Raw genomic sequence first — 17,594 nt, 5'->3', positions numbered from 1 at the left:
ATGCAAAAAATATTTTTTGCAATAAAAAGCGTCTTTCAGTGTGTGATGGCTGCCAATCATAAAAATCCGCTAAAAAACCCGCCATAAAAGTAAATCAAACCCCCCTTCATCACCCCCTTAGTTAGGGAAAAATTAAAAAATTAAAAAAACGTATTTATTTCCATTTTCCCATTAGGGCTAGGGTTAGGGTTAGGGCTAGGGTTAGGATTAGGGCTAGGGTTAGGGTAGGGTAAGGGCTAGGGTTAGGGTTAGGGTAGGGTTAGGGCTAGGGTTAGGGCTAGGGTTAGGGTTAGGGTTAGGGTTAGGGCTAGGGTTAGGGCTAGGGTTAGGGCTAAGGTTGGGGCTAGGGTTAGGGCTACAGTTAGGGTTGGGGCTAAAGATAGGGTTGGGGCTAAAGTTAGGGTTAGGGTTTGGATTACATTTATGGTTGGGAATAGGGTTGGGATTAGGGTTAGGGGTGTGTCTGGGTTAGAGGTGTGGTTAGGGTTACCGTTGGGATTAGGGTTAGGGGTGTGTTTGCATTAGGGTTTCAGTTATAATTGGGGGGTTTCCACTGTTTAGGCACATCAGGGGCTCTCCAAACGCGACATGACGTCTGATCTCAATTCCAGCCAATTCTGCGTTGAAAAAGTAAAACAGTGCTCCTTCCCTTCCGAGCGCTCCCGTGTGCCCACACAGGGGTTTACCTGTTACCAATAAAAATGTCAACTCATCCCGCAAAAAACAAGACCTCACATGACTCTGTGGTCTCAAATATGGAAAAATTATAGCTATCAAAATGTGGTAATGCAAAAAATATTTTTTGCAATAAAAAGCGTCTTTCAGTGTGTGATGGCTGCCAATCATAAAAATCCGCTAAAAAACCCGCCATAAAAGTAAATCAAACCCCCCTTCATCACCCCCTTAGTTAGGGAAAAATTAAAAAATTAAAAAAACGTATTTATTTCCATTTTCCCATTAGGGCTAGGGTTAGGGTTAGGGCTAGGGTTAGGATTAGGGCTAGGGTTAGGGTAGGGTAAGGGCTAGGGTTAGGCTTAGGGTAGGGTTAGGGCTAGGGTTAGGGCTAGGGTTAGGGTTAGGGTTAGGGTTAGGGTTATGGCTAGGGTTAGGGCTAAGGTTGGGGCTAGGGTTAGGGCTACAGTTAGGGTTGGGGCTAAAGATAGGGTTGGGGCTAAAGTTAGGGTTAGGGTTTGGATTACATTTACGGTTGGGAATAGGGTTGGGGTTAGGGTTAGGGGTGTGTCTGGTTTAGAGGTGTGGTTAGGGTTACCGTTGGGATTAGGGTTAGGGGTGTGTTTGCATTAGGGTTTCAGTTATAATTGGGGGGTTTCCACTGTTTAGGCACATCAGGGGCTCTCCAAACGCGACATGACGTCTGATCTCAATTCCAGCCAATTCTGCGTTGAAAAAGTAAAACAGTGCTCCTTCCCTTCCGAGCGCTCCCGTGTGCCCACACAGGGGTTTACCCCAACATATGGGTTATCAGCATACTCAGGACAAATTGTACAACAACTTTTGGGGTCCAATTTCTCCTGTTACCCTTGGGAAAATACAAAACTGGGGGCTAAAATATAATTTTTGTGGGAAAAAAAGATTTTTTATTTTCACGGCTCTGCGTTATAAACTGTAGTGAAACACTTGGGGGCTCAAAGTTCTCACAACACATCTAGATAAGTTCCTTGGGGGGTCTAGTTTCCAATATGGTGTCACTTGTGGGGGTTTCTACTGTTTAGGTACATTAGGGGCTCTGCAAACGCAATGTGACGCCTGCAGACCATTCCATCTAAGTCTGCATTCCAAATGGTGCTCCTTCCCTTCCGAGCCCTCCCATGCACCCAAACGGTGGTTCCCCCCACATATGTGGTATCAGCACACTCAGGACAAATTGGATAACAACTTTTGGGGTCCAATTTCTCCTGTTACCCTCGGAAAAATACAAAACTGGGGGCTAAAATATAATTTTTGTGGGAATTTTTTTTTTTTTTTTTTTTTTTTTTTTTACGGCTCTGCATTATAAACTTCTGTGAAGCCCTTGGTGGGTCAAAGTGCTCACCACACATCTAGATAAGTTCCTTAGGGGGTCTACTTTCCAAAATGGTGTCACTTGTGGGGGGTTTCAATGTTTAGGCACATCAGTGGCTCTCCAAATGCAACATGGCGTCCCATCTCAATTCCTGTCAATTTTGCATTGAAAAGTCAAACGGCGCTCCTTCCTTTCCGAGCTCTCCCATGCACCCAAACAGTGGTTTACCCCCACATTTGTGGTATCAGTGTACTCAGGACAAATTGTACAACAACTTTTACAGTCCAATTTCTTCTCTTACCCTTGGGAAAATAAAAAATTGGGGGCGAAAAGATAATTTTTGTGAAAAAAAATGATTTTTAATTTTTACGGCTCTGCATTATAAACTTTTGTGAAGCACTTGGTGGGTCAAAGTAAAGTGCTCACCACACCTCTAGATAAGTTCCTTAGGGAGTCTACTTTCCAAAATGGTGTCACTTGTTGGGGTTTCAATGTTTAGGCACATCAGTGGCTCTCCAAACGCAACATGGCGTCCCATCTCAATTCCTGTCAATTTTGCATTGAAAAGTCAAACGGCGCTCCTTCCCTTCCAAGCTCTGCCATGCGCCCAAACAGTGGTTTACCCCCACATATGGGGTATCCGCGTACTCAGGACTAGGGTTGAGCGACCTTGACTTTTTTAGGGTCGAGTCATGTTTCGCGAAACCCGACTGTTGGAAAAGTCGAGTCGGGCGAAATCGGCCGATTACAGCGCAAAGTCGAGGATCGGCCGGAACACAAAACCCTATGCACGTTAATGGATATATATATATTTTTTTTTCTCTCTCTCTCTCTCTCTCTCTCTCCCCCCTCCGTCCCAGCACAGGAAATTTCCTTTTACACATTCCAAATCGCTACTGCGCACAAGCGATAAAATGATGGGTGTCATCACTCTGCCCACGCTCCTTCATTGGCTGAAAAAATGGCGCTAAACGCGTCATACGAAACGCGACTTTGGCACCAAGATCGCATACTGCATGGCCGACCCCACACAGGGATCGGGTCGGGTTTCATGAGACGCCGACTTTACCAAAAGTCGGCGACTTATGAAAATGAACGATCCGTTTCGCTCAACCCTACTCAGGACAAATTGTACAACAATGTTTGGGGTCCATTTTCTCCTGTTACCCTTGGTAAAATAAAACAAATTGGAGCTGAAATAAATTTTTTGTGAAAAAAAGTTAAATGTTCATTTTTATTTAAACATTCCAAAAATTCCTGTGAAACCCCTGAAGGGTTAATAAACTTCTTGAATGTGGTTCTGAGCACCTTGAGGGGTGCAGTTTTTAGAATAGTGTCACACTTGGGTATTTTCTATCATATAGACCCCTCAAAATGACTTCAAATGAGATGTGGTCCCTAAAAAAAAAATTGTGTTGTAAAAATGAGAAATTGCTGGTCAACTTTTAACCCTTATAACTCCCTAACAAAAAAAATGTTGGTTCCAGAATTGTGCTGATGTAAAGTAGACATGTGGGAAATGTTACTTACTAAGTATTTTGTGTGACATCTCTGTGATTTAATTGCATAAAAATTCAAAGTTGGAAAATTTCAAAATTTTCAAAATTTTTGCCAAATTTCCATTTTTTTCACAAATAAACGCAGGTAATATCAAAGAAATTTTGCCACTATCATGAAGTACAATATGTCACGATAAAACATTGTCAGAATCACCGGGATCCGTTGAAGCGTTCCAGAGTTATAACCTCATAAATGGACAGTGGTCAGAATTGTAAAAATTGGCCCGGTCCATAACGTGCAAACCACCCTTGGGGGTAAAGGGGTTAAATATTGTTAGCACTTGATTATGGTAAAATAAAAAAATTGAATCTAAGCTAAAAGACTCAAGAGCTCTAATCAATTGAACAAAACATTAATATTACACTACATTATTATTTTGCAATGTATAACAAAATCTTAAGGCATATTAACTACATCAATTTATTGACAACCGACTTCAGGTCTAATTTCCTGAAAATCATAGGTCTCAACAAATTAAAAACAATTTGCAATTTGATTCAATAAAAATGCATGGCACCGTTTCACACGTTGAAGATTGAATCAACCTGAAGACTGCATCAGCCAGAATGCAATCTCATGATGTTAGATTTGGGAGCAAAAGCTTCCCCATTTTGCCTTGCAATTATAACATCACATGTCCTAGAACATCAAATCAAGATGGACTATCGCAGGACTATAAAAGATGAGGGCAGGGAAAGCAACTGCCATTTTTAGATTTTCCAGCCCAGGAATAGCAGGTAAGAGTTCATAATTTATTACTATAGAAAGGGATAGAAATTCCTAAATAGGATTATGGTGTACTGCTGCAATGATGAAGGACATTGTATTCACAGACTGAGACTACCATTCCCATTTTCAAAGATTCAAGTGATAGGGAGATACAGGACAAACAGAGTCAGTATGACTATGAATTGATTGATCTTTGATAGATTGTAATCAAGCACTTTGATAAAGCATTTTTTTTGTTTTTGACACACTGAAAACAATGAGGGCAGATAAATAATCCTCTGTCTTATTTTGCCACTGAAATAAAATACTGAAACTAAGGCTTGTGTGTCAGATAGAGTTTGCTTCCTAACTTTTGAGATGGAAAAGCCATAAACGATATATTTTTTTAAAAACTTCTTTTCCTTTTTTTATAGAAAGGTTAAAAAAAAGAAAATAAAATGCTACATTCCAGAATTATAATCGAAAATGTGTGTTGTTAAATGGGCTTTTGGTCATCACTGGTTACTATCCATTTTCACTAGCCAGATTTGATGAGGTCACTTACAACTAGGCTGTGCTTGCATTAAAGAGCTCAAGAGGATTCAATAGAGTCCTAGGAAATCACAGAATATTCTACATGTTTTTTACAGGCAATTAAAAGTCTGTGCCATACTAAGAATAACGGCAAATTTATTCACTGCAAATCAAAAGTATAAAAAGAAATCAAAGCTGGAGAAGTCAAATAAAAAAAATACTTATTTCTATTACCAATATATCAAAAAGTGCTGTAAAAAGTGACAGTTTTTAATCTGTCAATGTGAAGCAAATGTGAAATAAAAAAATAAAACGAGGAAAGGATTTGGGATAGGAATAAAATCAATAAATGTAAAAAAAATTACTAAACAGTGTTCTATCCCCTCTAATAAGCAAGCCTCTCTCTAACAAATCACTAAAAATTAACTTTTATGATTGATACATTAAAACATTGTGCAATTTTAGGGATAATGTGATAATATAAAAAAATTGTCCCATCCGCTGATGAAGCTGCTGATGCAGTGAAACATGTTGGAGGCCCTTCTAATATGTGATTTGTCTTTAATCAAACACTGTTGGTTACTCTGTTAATACTAATGGAACAGAAATCAGGAATACAGTCGTCTGTTATTTTAAGCACTGAATGTGCTATGTATTACATCATTGATGAGGGAATATGCCAAATGTTTGGATTTTAATTCTCACAATATCCATAAAATATGATATGCTAATTAACAGAAGGCAGAAATTCATAGACTGTGACAAAGCCATTAGCATGGAGCCTGCATAGTGATACACAAAGTCCCTATGGCTACTAGTGGCTTCATAGCGCATGCTCAGTTTATGATTCTAGATGAATCAGTAAAAATCGTTTGACGGCTTCCTTAACATATGAAATTTGAGGCATGGATATGTAGAAGATTGCCCCATGGACTACTATGATTACAATGTAGTATGTTGGGTCCATGCAATGTTTAGTATGTAGAAAAATATATTTTTGAACATATCAGTCAACTCAAGATATGGATTGATCAGTTTTTATTTTTGTTCATCTTATTATATGATTTAGAGCATGTGTGCACAAACTAAGGCCTGGGTGCCATATACAGCCCATTATTCCATTTTGTGTGGCCCCTATCCTTCTGTATACAGTAGATTTTATGCCAGAGGGAAGAATAGCACAATTCACATAAGTAGAAATGATCAAGGACACATAGAACACTTTGTAACCATAATTTGGTCCTCCATACATCAACAGACTAGGGTCCCTTGACCTCCACTTAGCACTGCAGACAGGCATATGTTTGTTTTGGATGCAGCACTCACTATTCTATTTCAAGGGAATTGTGAATTGCAACCAACAACTACTACAACACCCTTAGAGAGTTACAAGTGTGAAAGGTCTTCTCCTTGCCCGCTCTTGCCACTTACACCTTAAGAACATCTCTAGAATCTGCCCTTTTCGCACCATGGAAACAACAAAAACCCTCACTGTCACAATGATCCACTCCCGCTTGGACTACTGCACTGCTCTATTAATTGGCCTCCCTGTTACTCAACTTTCCCTCTCCAGTCAATACTTAATGCAGCAGCCACGGTCATCTATCTGGCTAATCGGTACTCGGAAAAGTCCGCTCTTCCAAAGTCCTTACATTGGCTGCCCATTCATTATAGGATCCAATTCAAAGTACTTGTTCTCACCCACAAAGCTCTCCACAGTGCAGCACCCCCTACATCTCCTCCGTCATTTCTGTCTATCGGCCTAACCGGTTGCTGCGCTCTGCAAATTACTTTTGACTAACCTCAGCACTAATCCGTACCTACCACTCCCGACTCCAAGACTTTTCCTGCGCTGTGCCAATCCTCTGGAATGCACTATCCCAAGAAATTAGGACCATTCACAATTTGCATAGTTTTAGGCGCTCCCTCAAAACGCATTTGTTCAGAGCAGCCTATCATGTTCACTAATCTAAGTTATTTTATGGGTAAGTGTGCATGTGTAACCCATTCACCAGCTCCATCTATCCCTCAAGATGGCTGGACCTTCACTGTATATACATCATTGTAAATACACACCTGTACCTTGCATCTCCCCCACCTCGTTGTAGATTGTAAGCTCTCACGAGCAGGGTTGTCTTATTTTTCCTTAATGATTGTAGTGTTAATGTTGTTACTTATGACTTGTGTTTTGAAACTGTTAAACTGTAAAGTGCCGCGGAATATGTTGGTGCTAAATAAAGATTATTATTATATCATTCTCCTCTCTAGAGTACTGACTGGGGAAAAGAGCACCCCCTTTCTCCAGATATGTATGAGCCTTGGTTGTGGAACCTATATCTCTTAGATATTTATTACATACTAGCTATTGAACCCATTCTACACCCGGGTGGTGAGCATTTATATTGATATATGGTCTCCATCCTGGTATGTGCTGCTTCCACCCTGAGCCCTAATCTTGTCATGTGCTGCTACCACTTTGCGCACCCCATAGGCAGACCCTGTAGCATAAGTCAGCACCCCATAGGCAGACTCTGCAGTATAAGACAGCACCCCATAGGCAGACCCTGTAGTATAAGACAGCACCCCATAGGCAGACCCTGTAGTATAAGGCAGCACCCCATAGGCAGACCCTGTAGTATAAGGCAGCACCCCATAGGCAGACCCTGTATTATAAGGCAGCAACCCCCCACAGGCAGATTCTGTAGTATAAGGCAGCTTACCCCACAGGCAGACTTTGTAGTATAAGGCAGCACCCCCGCACAGGCAGACTCTGTAGTATAAGGCAGCCCCCATAAAAAAACAATAAATACTTACCTCTCTTCTTCCTAGTTCCTGCACTGCTCCCTGCTCCCACTCACCTCCGGACCATGGCCGCTGGGCAGTGATGTCATCACACCCCCTGCCAGTGTCTGTGCTGGTGACGTCAGACGCTGACAGGGGGATGATGAGAGAAGGAGTGTAGCGCTCCTTCCCTCATCAATGTGGTCAGCTGCATTGGCTAGATTCCAATACACCTGACCATGCGATGACAGGTATGGAGCCTACTGCTGGCATCGGCCCTCCACCTGCTCAGGGGCCCCATAGCAGCCGGGCGGCAGAGAAGGGAGATCGATTCTCCCTGCTCTGCTGCAGAATGTAACTGTATCGGCACACTGTGCACGCCAATACAGTTACAGTATCTCCTGGGCCACAATCCTCATCCCCGGCAGCTTAAATCTGTGGGGTCCAGACTGCACAGGCATGTCATGCTTGCACAGTCTATAAAGGCTTCGGACAGAGTGACGCTCCCACCATTATATTATAGATACTGTTCTGTGCTGTAATCGTCTTGAATGCAAATGCCTGTGAGGCAGCGACAGGTGTTATATGCGAGGGTCGTTATGTGTCCCCCAGGATCTGCACAGAAGCGCATTGAGGCCACTGGAGTGCATTGCAGTTACAGGCATAGCTGTGATTGTGTTAAAAAATAAATGTAAGTTTGGTCTTGGGCAAGCTATTTGCCCAAGGCAGATTTAAGAAAACCTGGCATGGGCTTTTATTTTTGGAGTGGACTACAGGATGGTAGTGGTGTGGTCTGCTTCCTCCTGACCGGGTTTTACAAGTGGCCCATGGCCACAGGTTTCTTTTAAAAACCCTGCAGCAAACGGTTGGGTGTGTCATTCTTGGTTTGCAAACTTGCAGAGCAGGTGGCTCTGCAAAACTCAGCCTGTGTGAGGTAACATGGAGCCAATCAGAGCCAAAATACCAGGCAGCCCTCAGCGTAGCATGGTGGTGCCGTCGCCCATGGCAACAGGTCTCAGAAACGGACTGTCTTGTTTCCCAGCTGCTATCCAGAGCATTCCACGTGCTCTTTCTTTTGTCAGTTTTTGGACATTAAAAGACATTTGTTTTGAAATTTCCTGTGGTCCCTGCCTATCTGTCTTACTGCACCAACCCCGCTGCACTACATGCCCCTTTAAGTTTTACTGCATCCCTTGCAAGTCGTTCAACATGACATTGCTGCCCTTGGACTAGAAAAGTTTGTACATGCTAGGTTTAGAATATAATCTGAAGACCATCAGAATATAAAGAATTTTAGCTATTATAGAGCAACACATGATCAGTGAGTTGTTATGCACTATTCTTCATAAGATACCTGAACTTGAAGAATACAGATGTGTCATGTGCTACGGTACCAGATGGAGAATGCTGCTAGCTGGAACAAATGATGTTGTGGTGCTGCATCACAGAGCACAAATCATAATGGTACATGACAGGGAATGAAAAGTAAAAAAATGGATACAATGCTTACAGTGCTTGTAAAAATAATCCCTTTCCCACACTGCAATCTTAAAATTAAATTACATTTTGAATACAGATTTTCAGAAAAATATGTTAACAAAATTAAAATCTCTAAAAAGTTGTGTGCCTATATTTTAACTTTTGAACAAATTAAATAAATTCAGAACTATTCACAAACCTTGGTATGGTACAATTAAAATTCTCACTCAAATTCCCCAGATACATTAATAAAACATTATTTAAAACTACCTACCAGCCAGGGGATGTATACGAGAATATGTCCAAAATGGTAACTCCTCATTGAATGCTTTTAAGACCAGTATACAGAACCAATGGGACTTTGTGCATGATCCAGGTGTAATGCTTTGCTGTGTATATGAGACCTATGCCTTCCATAAAGAATGATGCTGATCAGGTACCTCTATGTATAATAGCTTCTATGAATTGTGAAAGTTAAAGTGGGATTACATGCACTAAATTTGAAAGTTACATTTTCAGTGATACAACTTTAGCTGGACAAATTTTTTCTGTATCTATTCCATGTAATAAATGGACAAGCCAAGTATGCAAGATCTAAAGTCGATGTTTGCAGTGTCTCTTAGCTTTGGTTTAAACCAGCAATTTTTTGTGCTTTTCATTTTTCCTCACCTTGTCCCAACAGTCATAACTTTTTTATTATTCCATCGACATAGATACATAAGGTCTTGATTTTTTTCGGGACAATGCTGTGGTTTTGAAAGACGCTATTCATTTTGCCATACAGTGTACAGAAAAGTAGGAAAAAAATTCCAATAGAGATAAAATCAGGAAAAAATACAATTTACTTGTCTTCTACTTTTACAATGTCTGTAATTTTTTTCCCTACCTCTAGGAAAGTTTACATGCATTGAAGTTCGATTCCATCTAGAGAGGCAGATGGGCTACTACCTGATTCAGATGTACATTCCCAGTCTTTTGATTGTTATTTTATCATGGGTTTCATTTTGGATCAACATGGATGCAGCTCCAGCCAGAGTTGCCTTAGGGATAACTACTGTACTAACTATGACAACCCAGAGCTCTGGTTCCAGAGCTTCACTGCCAAAGGTAAGTAACCTCAAATATATCTATTATATTGCTGTGTAGACTGATCCTCTTTGATTCCTTGAAAATTCTTTTCCAGCACTCACCCGGTCACTGATGGTCTTTGCCTCCTGGTCCCATACTTGACACACTGGAAATGTCCACTCAACCAATAAATGGGTGCAGTGGTGACCCATCCCAGACAGTGATTGTCTTAGTGAGCATTTCCTTCCATTTCCTGTGTGCCAAGATTACCCAGACCAGAGAGGACTAGATGAGCACAGGGCTTGAGAGGAATGGAGGAGGGTGGTTTTCATTACCTTAAATATTTTAGAGCAGTTCAAGGCATTTAACAAAAAGAAATAGTTTCCTGGAATATCTCTTTAAAAACAATGGTAGCATTTTCTAAAATATTCCAGCAAATTTTTCAATTGGCAAATTTAATAAACTGGAATTTTGCTTTGTACAATTTTTGTCTTGTTTTTGTTAGAATAATCTCCAGATGATATGCTGGTCACAGAGTTTTTCACTGCAAGAAGCCCCAACGATAATCTTTTTTTCTGTAGGTGACACTGGCTGCATTTCAATTTTTCTGCAACTCCATGAAGCTTTACACAGCTATTCTTAATAGCTGTCGATGAAATGCACAAATGTGTCTGGGTCATCCAGACTGATAGGTGCACTTTGTAGTTGCATTTGCCCATAAATGAGGGTCATGAATGAGAGAACTCTCTGTATTACAATTTTTCCTACATGCTGCTTGAAAATTAATTTCCCAATGAAGACAAATCCTTTAAAGGATTCTCAACTTGTTTCTTCAGGAGTACACCGCTTCCAGTTTCCTGTTTTGTCCAGAGCACTGTGCTCCTGAATATTGACAGCTGGGATCAGCGGCAAGGTCACACAGCTGGTCAGAACTATGCTCTCACTTAGGCTGCTAGCAGAGGCACCTTTCCATCTGAAGCATAGTTGAAGCATATTAAGACTAAAACTAGCTGGAATCAGCAATCTGGTCAACTCCAGAGTGAAACGAGGAGGCTGTAAAGCGTAGACCCTGCATGCGCATGAAATTAGCCATGTGGGACTGCAGGGTGGCCAGTATAATCTAGGCAATGAGCTGTACACTATAAAATTAAAAATCCCTCTATTCTTGAGAACATTGAGGATTTTAATAAGATGCAAATTGCAAATCTTCTTGTATTTATAAGCATTTTGCCTCTTTATTCATTTACGAACCTAAAACAACCCTTTTAAGTTATATGAAAATTAGCTTGAAAAAAAAATAAAGATTAATTGTAAAGCTCTTAAATGGTAATGATAACTAAGCAGATGTGAATTATTATGTTGATGGGGTAGCAAGCTGAGCGTGCCAAAATGTAGAAAATATGACTAATGGCAATTGAAACCCAAATTCCAAATTCATTAATGACAAAATGATGAAAATTATAGCTGCAGTTAAAGTATAAGTTATCATTGTGATAAAACTAAGAAATACTTGGCACTCTGGAGATATTTGTTGCAAAATTCAGAAGTAAATTTTATTCGGTGCATCCAGATCAACATATATAAACGTTTTCGGTCTATACAAATAAGACCTTCATCAGATACAGTCGTGAATGCTGAAATATATGTACAAAAACAAAAAACAAGAAAACAGTTTTTAGACAAAATTCATGATGCACAGCAAAATTCCAAAAACGATGCAATCTGTATTATTATGACAATCTACATACAGATTTGATGAGTGGCAGAAAGCAAACGTGACGGCCTGGGCGAATCCGGCCTGGAACAAGGTGAGACGTGAATCCTGTTCCGAGAATGCTAGGAGTGTACACGTGTTAGGGTTACATTTGATAATAGTGAGATGAGAACTTTCAGGTTAATGAGACATATGGAGAAAAAAGTACAATTTAATAAAAGCAACACCCCAACAAAAGGATATAAGTAGTGGAGTGACCTCCCCCAATGACTACGGGGACATGCAGATAATGCAGATAAAGTACACAGTGAGCCGCCTAAAATAGAAAAAGAAATGAAGACATGAATACATAAAAATAGATAATACACGTGATGTATAATGGTGGGGCAGGATGCCCTGTGGGCTATGTAATAATGCCAAACAGTCTAAGGGATGATCACCAGATACCTGGGCCCCAAGTTGGAAAGCCTGTGGGCGCAGCTATAAAATAATGAGCTACCCAGGGTCCTATGGTAATTACCTGGAGACCATGGATAGTGTGTGACGAAGCAAACACACTAGGTTAAATGTCAGCCAAAATGCGGGAGCGCAAGGCGCCTGCAGAGTAAAATGGGGGTGCATGTAAGTACCATAATACTGCCAATATGAATACAGCCTGATGCATGGTCACCTGGACTCCGACTCCATACCTGAATGCATGTGGTAATATGGAGACACAGCGCTATGGATAGGCGAGGTGCTCGCAGGGGAGACAGCGCTGTGAAAAGAGGCATGGGGTTACCAGGAGTGTACCAGAACTGGAGGCAGGGCAGGGCCGGCGCTGAGGCCGAGTGTTGCTGTACCTGAGATCAGAGGTGCCACGGACACCGTGCAGAGGAGAGAAAACGCTCCCGGGGCTGCTGGAGGAGGGCAGCATTTCCGGGTAAATAAGCGCTCTGTATAGTGTCACCTGACCTGTGACGTCAGCGGGTTTTTTTTTTTTTTTTTTTTTTCCGGTCTTCTGCGCATGCGCGGGTCCTCCGGTCACGTGACCCGCTGACGTCACAGGTCAGGTGACACTATACAGAGCGCTTATTTACCCGGAAATGCTGCCCTCCTCCAGCAGCCCCGGGAGCGTTTTCTCTCCTCTGCACGGCGTCCGTGGCACCTCTGATCTCAGGTACAGCAACACTCGGCCTCAGCGCCGGCCCTGCCCTGCCTCCAGTTCTGGTACACTCCTGGTAAACCCATGCCTCTTTTCACAGCGCTGTCTCCCCTGCGAGCACCTCGCCTATCCATAGCGCTGTGTCTCCATATTACCACATGCATTCAGGTATGGAGTCGGAGTCCAGGTGACCATGCATCAGGCTGTATTCATATTGGCAGTATTATGGTACTTACATGCACCCCCATTTTACTCTGCAGGCGCCTTGCGCTCCCGCATTTTGGCTGACATTTAACCTAGTGTGTTTGCTTCGTCACACACTATCCATGGTCTCCAGGTAATTACCATAGGACCCTGGGTAGCTCATTATTTTATAGCTGCGCCCACAGGCTTTCCAACTAGGGGCCCAGGTATCTGGTGATCATCCCTTAGACTGTTTGGCATTATTACATAGCCCACAGGGCATCCTGCCCCACCATTATACATCACGTGTATTATCTATTTTTATGTATTCATGTCTTCATTTCTTTTTCTATTTTAGGCGGCTCACTGTGTACTTTATCTGCATTATCTGCATGTCCCCGTAGTCATTGGGGGTGGTCACTCCACTACTTATATCCTTTTGTTGGGGTGTTGCTTTTATTAAATTGTACTTTTTTCTCCATATGTCTCATTAACCTGAAAGTTCTCATCTCACTATTATCAAATGTAACCCTAACACATGTACACTCCTAGCATTCTCGGAACAGGATTCACGTCTCACCTTGTTCCAGGCCGGATTCGCCCAGGCCGTCACGTTTGCTTTCTGCCACTCATCAAATCTGTATGTAGATTGTCATAATAATACAGATTGCATCGTTTTTGTAATTTTGCTGTGCATCATGAATTTTGTCTAAAAACTGTTTTCTTTGTTTTTTGTTTTTGTACATATATTTCAGCATTCACGACTGTATCTGATGAAGGTCTTATTTGTATAGACCGAAAACGTTTATATATGTTGATCTGGATGCACCGAATAAAATTTACTTCTGAATTTTGCAACAAATATCTCCAGAGTGCCAAGTATTTCTTAGTTATACTCGACGGGTTGGATTCCTAACTTGTGCACCACCAAGAAGCCCTGAGTGCCGTGATTTCTATTTTCATATCATTGTGATAAAGTTACCAACTATAAAAGTTATTTGGAGGGACTAAAAATTAGTCATGAATATTAAGTAATATAGACATGCATATGCATGAAGATTGAGGTTGACTTGTCTACAGGACTTGCCTGACTAAGGAAATGAGCTCTGTTAATGACCCCTTATAAATGCTAACATATCTAATTGTTTTATTCTTATTATAAAATTATTCTGAACTGGTGAGAACTTCAGAAACTTGAAAGGCTAAAAACGGAGCCTTTACTAGTTTACATCTTTAAATGGTTACTTGGAATAATGATGACAAAAACTAATGTAAGGAGATCATGTCAGGTCACCTGATGCTATTAAAATGCACATTTTTATTCCTTTATCCAGGCTTTTCAGTAATATTTTTTTGCACAACCGCATATATTTGATTTAATTTCAATTTATACACAGCACCTCACTGATTGGTTATGAACCAGGACTAGTTCTGTAAGGCATTTTCTCACAGAGACTAGTTTGTGTTCAGTAGCTGCAGTCATGCCCCCTGACTATTGCGCACAGTGGAGAAAGAGAAAAAATGGTAATGAACTCATCCTCCAGTGAGGACAATTCAGAGTGAAAACCAATTGACTTCTCATAGGAACCTTGGTAGACTGTGTTTGATCAGGGTTAGAAGTGGGAGAGCAGGTCCAAGAGAACTGGGCTCCAGTACCAATGTAACAATGTTAAAACATAACTTTGACTGTGTAATTGAAAATATGGTGAGAAAAAGCAAAAAGACAAAACAAGATTAAGGAACAATAAGCTTATATGTTTTGGATTAGCAACAAACTACAGATAAGGTTTGCTAACCCAAACAAGCAAGCTTATGAATCCTTAATCTTTTTTATCTTTCTGTTTTTCTCACCATGGACCTTCTTGACCACTTCTGATATGGCTGACAGTGCCAGCACTACCCAGTTCTTCACAGTTTGGGCTCCTTCTAGCAACTCGGTTTCCCTCTTACAGTACTGTTATACAAAGGGCTATTGGCAGAGCTTTGACAAGAGAGCTAATTTTATTTTTGTTAGCCATTACAAGGTATCATAACTACAGGATTATCTTGCTTTTTACACTGAGAGCATTATTTTTTTACCTTGCTAACACGGTATCAAACCCCTTTTTTTTCTTTGGGCACGCCTACATGACTGAAAGCTGATGGCTTCCAGGAGAAATAAAGTTCATTTTCTCATGGGCAACTTACAGTGATCGGACAACTTCATAACACTATTAATTTGCAGATTAATCCCACATCTGCAGGTTAATATCATTATCGGACATGACAGATTCCTTTAAATTGCTTAAACTAAAGTAATTTTTTTGCACTTTAGCTGGTTTCATTAGGGCTCATGCACATAGATGGAAGAATGCACTATAACTAGTGTTGAGCGATACCTTCCGATATTTGAAAGTATCGGTATCTGATTGGATTGGCCGATATCCAAAAAATATCGGATATCGCCGATACCGATACCCGATACCAATAAAAGTCAATGGGACACAAATATCGGAAGTGATCCTGGATGGTTCCCAGGGTCTGAAGGAGAGGAAACTCTCCTTCAGGCCCTGGGATCCATATTCATGTAAAAAATAAAGAATAAAAATAAAAAATATGGATATACTCACCCTCGGACGAGCCCTGGCTGTCACCGCTGCAAGCGTCTTCCTCCGTTCCTAAGAATGCAGAGTGAAGGACCTTCGATGACGTCACGGCTTGTGATTGGTCGCGTGACCGCTCATGTGACCGCTCATGCGACCAATCACAAGCCGCGACGTCATCGCAGGTCCTACACTCACTGCATTCATAGGAACGGAGGCTGCCGGTTGCACCGCTGAGGTCCAGGGGCCGTCCGAGGGTGAGTATATCCATATTTTTTATTTTTATTCTTTATTTTTTAAATGAATATGGATCCCAGGGCCTGAAGGAGAGTCTCCTCTCCTCCAGACCCTGGGAACCATACGCACCGCACACGCCTGGGAGCTTATAGGAACTTCCGATTACGATTTCCAATATCACAAAAATATCGGAACTCAGTATCAGAATTCCGATACAGCGAATATCGGCCGATACCCGATATTTGCAGCATCGGAATGCTCGACACTAACTATAACACAGTCTGGCTTTTCAATGAAAGCCCAGTTGTTGCTCTGTAGATTAAATGAAATCTTAAAATTGACTATACGTAAGTCTTAAAAGTCATAAGACATACAGACAAAAAAGCAGCACTCTGTAGTGCCATAGCATGCAAATATGAAATATGAAAATTGAATTGCATTACTGCACTAGAAATATGAAAAATTGAGAAAGCAAAGTGCATAAATTGGCCAATTCATGTGTACCTGGTAGCCATGGTAAGGCATTTCTCTTTTACAGGATCTAACACTGCCATTCCTCTCTTAGAATAAAGTCTTCATCTGAAATGGGAACCTAATGTGTGTCCTTTCTTAGACATAAATCTCTCTCTCTGTGGAGGGGTAGTGGTCCTGCTGTAATTAAAACACTTGTGGCTAAAAGGCGGAGTGCTCAGTCAGAAGGCTAATGAATACAAATTTCAAAAAGCTGACCATCACATCCAAACATAGACTAAGTGTGTACCTGGTAGCCACGGTAAGGCATTTCTCTTTTACCAGGACGTAACACTGCTATTTCCTTTTTTAAATTAAAAGTCATAAGAGACATAATTATTTGATCTTGATCCTCAATAGTAAATGGTCCTCAAATAGCTCACTACCCATTGAAGATGAGAGTTTCGTTTTGTATTGTGGTTTTGAATTTCAGTTCTGGCCTCAGACTCAACAGTTTTGATCTCCCAACATTTCTTTAAATGAGTCCAGAAAATTAACGAGGGGTAGTTTTGGTAAAAAAGAAGCAAGATACATTAATCATTAATTCTGGGCATTTCAAGGATTGCACCATAATAATCATGTACTCTACATATGGCAAGATCTGTCTATAGAGTTTTTCTTTGTAGAACTTCATAATATAAAATCAGTTTACCTAGAACTGCAGTCAAGCATCCTTTAGTGCAGAGGTCCCCAACCGCCGGTCCGCGGACCAGGACCGGGCCGTTGGGGTTTTTCAGCCGGTCCGCGGCGCCGCTGACAGCTACTTTAGCTGACTAGGATTTAGCCACAACCGTCAGCACACAGGACATCCACGTCACGCAGGGCGGGCGGATTCCACAGCCGCAGCTCCTCCCATTCCGTGACGTCACCGTGTGGGCTGAAGTCGCCGCTTCCTTGCAGTCTGTAGACGTAGCGCGTACGGCGACGTCCCGGGGCTGTGTCAGTACTGAGAGCACAGAGACGCGCAGCTAGCCAGGCGGAGGGTCCAGCACCGGAGTCACCATGGGTGAGTCTCATATCCGGCCTGTGCGGGAACAGCGGGCTGGGCCCCTCTGAATGAAGGGAAGAGGC

At 41.5% G+C, this 17,594-nt stretch overlaps 1 protein-coding gene across 1 annotated transcript in view; it reads left to right on the top strand.

The window, feature by feature from the left end:
- The window catches only part of GLRA3 (glycine receptor alpha 3), a 443,610-nt gene that overhangs the window by 363,120 nt on the left and 62,896 nt on the right, over window positions 1–17,594 (top strand). Inside the window, exon 7 of the mRNA XM_077279517.1 lies at window positions 9,978–10,192. Within this exon, the coding sequence (XP_077135632.1) occupies window positions 9,978–10,192 (215 nt within the window). The remainder of the gene's footprint in view (window positions 1–9,977; window positions 10,193–17,594) is intronic.

Source organism: Ranitomeya variabilis, chromosome 1 (genome assembly GCF_051348905.1).
Source record: "Ranitomeya variabilis isolate aRanVar5 chromosome 1, aRanVar5.hap1, whole genome shotgun sequence".
Taxonomy (NCBI): Eukaryota; Metazoa; Chordata; class Amphibia; order Anura; family Dendrobatidae; genus Ranitomeya; species Ranitomeya variabilis.
The sequence above is the reverse complement of the archived record's forward strand: the minus strand, read 5'-3'. Positions and strand labels throughout refer to the sequence as shown.